At 32.7% G+C, this 6,948-nt stretch overlaps 1 protein-coding gene across 1 annotated transcript in view; it reads right to left on the reverse strand.

Moving 5' to 3' along the window:
- LOC126776324 (neurogenic locus protein delta) overlaps positions 1 to 1,328 on the reverse strand; it is a 30,976-nt gene extending 29,648 nt beyond the window's left edge. The window contains exon 1 of the mRNA XM_050498764.1: positions 1,026 to 1,328. Coding sequence (XP_050354721.1) covers positions 1,026 to 1,073 — 48 coding nt within the window. The 5' untranslated portion in view covers positions 1,074 to 1,328. The remainder of the gene's footprint in view (positions 1 to 1,025) is intronic.
- Positions 1,329 to 6,948: the final 5,620 nt, after the last annotated feature.

The following is a 6,948-nucleotide window of genomic DNA, read 5'->3' on the forward strand; positions in this document are numbered from 1 at the left end:
GGATCGTTCGAGCTAGTTTTTAGCTTCAAATCGATTTAAAATTACATTTTCTTAGATTTGTATCATGCAACAGGCGTTTTACCAACCTACTTTGTAGGTAATAAAGATGTATATTTTGTACGATAGTTTATCAGTGTACTGTATAACAGTGTTACTTGTTAAACTTAGTAAAATTGATAGACTTTAAAACTGTTTTAAATAGTTTTATGTCCTGTTGTTCCGTAATTATGTTGATAAGATTAATTTACATAATTAAAAGTTTATGTTGCATTCATTTTAACGCATAATTCGAATTGTATTTTTAATATCTATCATGTGCTTTCCTAGCAAAATACGGTATGATGAATAACTTCGAATGTTACAACCCTTAACGTTGCGTGGCGACAACCTTGACCGTTTATAGGCCACTGACCTTCCAATATTCGAATATATCGTACAAATCTTTATTTGAATTTAAAAATATATTTATGATTTTAATAAATAATTAACCACTGATTAAATTTTTACGTTAAAGTAGACCAAACTACTAACCCTGCCCGAAATATCACGCCTTGAGTTTAAAGACTTAACTCGTCTGCTGTAGCTATTCCCGTCCATGCATGTATCGCAGATTAGTCCTTTTTGGAATCGACTTCATCGCGAAGCCTCGGTATGCATCTAATTTTAAACGAAGAGGCTCGCGACCTAGCTGACCCCGCGCCGGCCGTATTAAAACCTGAACTTTCTTTATAACTATGTACAAACTATGTTTGCTCGGTAAACCTATCGAACACACACAACCGCCTCTTCGGACTGGCTCGGGCCCGGTCACGACTCGCGGGCCTAACCTACACCCTCTCCTATCCAGGACGATCTAGGGGCCTCGAGAGCCGGCACACTCGTGGGAAAGTGTCCGTCGTGACGGTGCGGCCTCCGTTGCAAATCTACCACCGACGTAAGTTCGATTTGCAATTGTCTCGATTACACTGATTCGAAACGTAAACAAACAGGGATTCGCGGTTTTGAGTGTCGATGTCGGTCAGTACCTGGGGCAGAAACCCTAGCAGGGCGATCAGCACCGTGGGGGCGCGCATATTGGCGCGTCCACTACCGGCGCCTGAGCATATACGGGATCCGAAGCCCGTCAGCAATCGACGGTGGAAGAGTAATCCATCACACGCACATGTCTGCACTGAGTTTCACTGCAAGTCACACAACACTAGACTTAAGAGGTGTCACTGGTCGCGCTCATCGGCTTCGGGAACCGGTCGCGGTGTATCGTGCACTACGTTCGAAACGCGCGCGTGCGGCCGGCTTGTAGCAGCCGTAGTGACATGTATTCGCGGCGGTGCGTGACGGCGGACTGAGGCTGAGGGCGGGTGGAAGCCGCGGTGCGGGCAAGGCACACCTGGCGACGACGCGGCGCCGCTAGATGGCGCTGCGAGGCGCATCTGCCGCTCTGTTCTCCCCGCGTGCCTCGTCCCGCAAGCCCTCAACCAGAAAATACACGGAAAACAGCCGACCGTCTTTTGCTAAACGTCTTGGACACGTGCTCGTAGTAAAACCCGTATAAAAACTTATTAAGAGAATCTCTATGCAATTACTTATTGAGCAAATATTTTGGTTTGTGTTGTAATCGTTTATTATGAATATAAATCAATCACATTCAATTTTAATAACTTAAGCAAAATATATATTTTGGTTTCTAACATTTCGATGTTATTTAATTGTTGGACGTCATTTCTAAATACTAATTAAAAAAAATTGTTATGGTTTTTGTATAACTAGATAAGTATTTGTTATGTCTATTGACTGAATAAACCTAAAGAATATAAATATAATTTTATAAAACTGCGACAAGATAGGAAGGTTAAAGTATATTTGAATTTTGAAACCTATATTAAAATGTAGGAATGTTTTAATATAGATTGTTCTTGCCTCAGACCGATACAATAATTTTAATAAAAACAAAATAGTTAAATTTGCGATACGATATTCTAAAGTACGTATCATGTTTTATTAATTATTTAACCATACTACCTAGCTTTTGTTAGTTTTAAAATTTTGATAAATAGAATCAAATTTTAATTTTATTATATTTCGATTAATTACAGATTGCGTGACCGGCGAGGTTCACGACTCACGTATGCAAATTTTTAAATCTTCACAAATCGCAGCTGCTCTTGCGATGCGTTTCGGAGTGATAAACATATTCATAAAGGGTGATTACAGGTTTTTTTTTTTAAATAGACCCCGGGGTAATTCAAATGTGGTAGCATTGATTGATTCTAACGTGCTTCCATAGATTACAAAATAAGCGTTTTTTTTTAAATCAAATTGCTTTGTATTAACTTCTACTTAAACAAGTTAAATTCGTATTTTCTGTATATTATTATTTATCGCAGATGAGTAAGCACTTATTTTAAACTATTAATATTAACTGATTATTTACCTAATTTTAAAATGAGTAACTTTTGCCAATAAACTACAGATATAAGTGTATATATAAATATAGATACAAATGTATTTTTTTGCAATGGGTAATTAAATTAGCTGTATTATTTTTAATGTTTGTCATAGAGCTAATATCATTCTGCCAAACCGCGACAGTTTTATTGGTCGTTTAGGCCACGCCTACACTTTGTAGGTAAAACGCGGTGTACAATAATGCATTGACTTTTCTATTGTGTACGGTAGGCTAATAGTTGATAAGTAACATTGATAAAAATCTTTATAACTCATAAAATTTAAGGAATGCATAATAGCACAAATGTCTTCCTATTTTTCATATCAGTTATAGTTCACATTATGTTGAATGTTAATATATTATATAATTATGTGAAGAAGAATCTTGCTTAAGCGAGTTAAACTTAATTTTTAATGAGATATATGTGGCTTAAGACAGAAATATTTACTGCGGTCATAAAACTCATCATTATGCCTTCAACTCCAAGCCTACTTGTTCATTAATATTTGATTAAAACGAGTTCATTTGTCATAATTCAAATGTCGATAGTGCAAAAAGACAAAATTAAGTTGCCTTAATAATAACGGGAATTCCAATACTAATAATAATTAAACACGCAACAGGTAAAACGGTTTTAATAGAATTTATTTCATGTAAAGTCTAAAGAAAAAACTAGTTTAAGGCTGTTATATTAGACCACACCTTATACTGCGTTCAATGACCAGCTATAATTTTTTTTTTAATTTGAATTGACGTTTTCATAAAATCATGAGTTTATTATTATATAATTAATTGAACAATAGTCGTGGTTGGAATTTCAGAATATTAGTCAACATAAAAAAGTAAAAAAAAAACTCAATTATATTTAATAACAAAATTAATTAAATTTAATAAGTACTCACCTAATTATTTCCTTAATTGGCACCGAGCTTATGATTTAATTCCTAATATTTTAAGTTATTTTATTATAACTATAAACGAATGTTCCCGCTGTTCGTTGAGATTTGTCGATTCCCGCCATTTTTATCTAATCCAGTGCTAATTATGTTATATTGCTTATAAGGAAATATTGATCAACAGATATAGATAATAAATTCGTTATTACGAAGACAAGGTGTATTTTAACGTTACTAACTAATGGAGTAGGATTACAAACGATTAAATTTTAATCATGCAAATAGGTAGATGTAAAAACGCTTGATGATAATAATTTGACTTTAGAAGTTAATAAAATAATATTAAACAAGAAAAATGCTAAACTATTAATGATTTTATCGATTAAATTATGTTGGAAATAATATGATCTCTGCTCTGCTATGAGTTATTTATATGCTATGAGCTCTGTTCTGCGGTTCACTAACGTTCAATTTCGGATTATACCGGCAAGATACAATTTGCCATATTGATTGATCTCATGTTTTTAACTGCTTCTTAGGTAGCCTGTAGTATTTTATTCCTCAATAAACGGTCGAGCAAAATGTTTCATTCAAATCAGACGCATGCTATAGTACAAACTCTTTAGACTCCAGCTTATAATATAAAGTTAGTCAAATGGAGTTATTTTTATTAACTTTTCTATGATTTTTAAAAATTATAATCGGTAGAAATATTTTGATATTTAAGTTTGTTATTGTTCGACACATATCATATTATACATATCATATATATTATACTGTTGTTAATATTATAGTATCTTAATGCAATAAATACAAAATCGGCGATTTTTTAAAATTATAAAATGTACGTGCATGCATAAATTTTATAACAAATCCGTACATAGTATATAAATCTTTATATATATAAGGAAGGAAGGACTTTAAATTTGCGAAATAATAGTTCAGGAAACTACGTTGTATTAGTTGATTTGTCTATTTATTAAACCGAACCGATTACTAATTTTATGTACATTACTAAAAGATTTTGTGTTATTCTTTTTGCATGTACATAGTACAGTAGAAAAATGAATTTCCACAATTTTTCCTCACAGTAATTCATCGTGTACGTTAACGAGGTCAGGTTTTTCGTGCACAATAAGTGATGAAACAAAGAACTCCACCCACCACGCCCGCTGCCCCTGACACAATAGGAGTAACCTTCCTTTTGATTCATTCAATTCATTTGTTTTATATAATACGGTATCTAATTAGTTTCTTTTTTAAAAGTAAAAGTTCTTGGGAGTGATGTACCTACTGATAAATAACGTGTATTTTCCCTTTAATATGACAGTGAGCTTGCTTTCTGAAATTATTAACAGCACCTTTGCAATTGTTTGTCTCTAGATTGCTTCTAACATTGAATACCGACCTGACAAAAAGAGACGAGAAATTGACGGAGGAAACACCAAAATAGTTTGGAATATAGTGTCACTCGAATTTGAAGAAAATGGTTGTAGTTTTTGACTGGTTCTGAGTTTTTATGTAAACATTGTGCTGTTGAATCATAGATAGAATTCTTCTGAGGTAAAATAAAGAGGTGACATAGTTTAGTAAGAATTCTTATAAACAAGGCTTAAAGTGACTAAAATGATTGTAATTGTTTGTTCTTCTGTTTTTTTTTTTACTTAATAAAATATGCTTGGCAAATGCGTTGGGAAGAGAGTGAACCATATTATATTGGTCTATTATGTTGGATTCTTCATACTAAAGCACCTGTCTGTGATAGCCGTCTTCAGCACGGATCACAGCCTAAAGACTTATAATGGGATACGTCCAGTGTAACATTGTTGAAGGAGAACCTTATCGTGCCCCCTTTAGTCATTAACGTATGAATAGAATAGACGTGATGCCTCTCGCCCCATAAGTGGAGATATTTTTTTTAATGCATGAAACGACTTTAAAATCGAAGTTTGAGAGTGGTGTGTACACTTACTAAACTTTATTCCGATAGATCATATTAAGAATTTAACTTAGCTTAGCAAAAAAAAGCAGTAGGCACCTAACAGAGAAAAGAGACTTCAAAGGTACATTGTTAGAAGAATATAATCTTATGTCTCAAAACTTTATCAATAAAGTCATAAAAATTACTGGTTTTTTAAAAAGACATTACATTGTAAGCAATTTATTAATAAATGCGTTTAATGTATTTTAAGCTAATTTGAATCTTGTTCGTTGTATCTTGATCTGTATTGGAGAAAATTCTAATAGGATTTTAAAAATACCAATAACAGCCACATACATTTTGCATATCATAACTTAATTGTTTCCATAAATCTAAATATTGTCAAACAATATTTTTATTTATAAGAATTCGGTTCGACTTGTTAATAAAACACTAGTCTCGCAGAATGTGACCCCTTATAGATGAAGACTGTCGTAGTAATCTGTATCAGGAATAAGCTCCAAACGGCCCAAAAAATGGTTTATCAGTATTTCTTGCTTATTTAATTTTATTTAATCGTAATTCGAAGTGAAGGTACTCAAGTTAATCATAATACTGTCAATGTCATAGTGACTGATAATGAAATTTGACATTTAAGTAGCTCAGGATCTGAATATAGGCATATTAATTATGCAATTAACAAAGAAAAAACCGGACGGAATCGCCAGGAATAGCTAGGTTAATATATTCTTTAAAATAAATATTAGTCATCTGAGTAAAATGCTTGAGAACAGATGAAATCAGCAGGATGTCCGGCATTACATGGCCTAGGCTTCTTTATGTACCTGCAACTATACAATTAAAACAATTATGCATTTCATTCATAATCATGTTATAAGAAGATCCTTTATCAAGTTGGATGCTGTTTTATTCAAGGCCGTTTTATTAATGATTCTCATAAGATAAATAATTCGTGATTTGTTATATGCAGTTAATAACAACATGTTTCTACGTCGGAAATATTTTGTATTCTAATCAAGATAACAAAATAGCAGAAGTTAAATAAATAAATAAAAAGTATAATTGTTGACAAAATAAAAGGATATGTCGTTCATTCTGCTGAGACAATATTAGTAGCTTTAACAATATATTTTCAGCTCGGCTTCAAAAACTTCCACAGTGATATTTTATCTACTCTTAAGGCACTGCCCAGGTTCTGCCCTATTCTGTACGAGCGTCAAAGTTTCTTTAGAGGCTGGTCTGGATTTATATATAAAGCTACAGTTTTTTTGAATATGCTTAATTCACAATTTACCAATGAAAATATATATGTATGATTTTCTAACCTCACGCTATGACCCAAGTGGAGAGCAGAAACGTTTGACGGGGTTAAAACAGCGCGGAGCAGTTCAACGAATTAGCTGGTTGCTAATATATTAAGAATTTTCAGGTATTTATTGAATTAAAATGTGAATGCCTTTAACTCTTATCTCGTTTAAACATTGCTTATTTAATTATTTACATACATACATATGTAAAGATATAATTGTAATATTTCTTTAATGTTTGATAAGTTTGCATTGATACTGGCATTTAAGTTTTGTGTGATATGTGTGATGTGATGTGTGTGTGTGTGTAATAATTAAAAAATTTAGAAATGACATTTAAAAAAATATTCTTTAGTA

Source organism: Nymphalis io, chromosome 20 (assembly GCF_905147045.1).
Source record: "Nymphalis io chromosome 20, ilAglIoxx1.1, whole genome shotgun sequence".
Taxonomy (NCBI): Eukaryota; Metazoa; Arthropoda; class Insecta; order Lepidoptera; family Nymphalidae; genus Nymphalis; species Nymphalis io.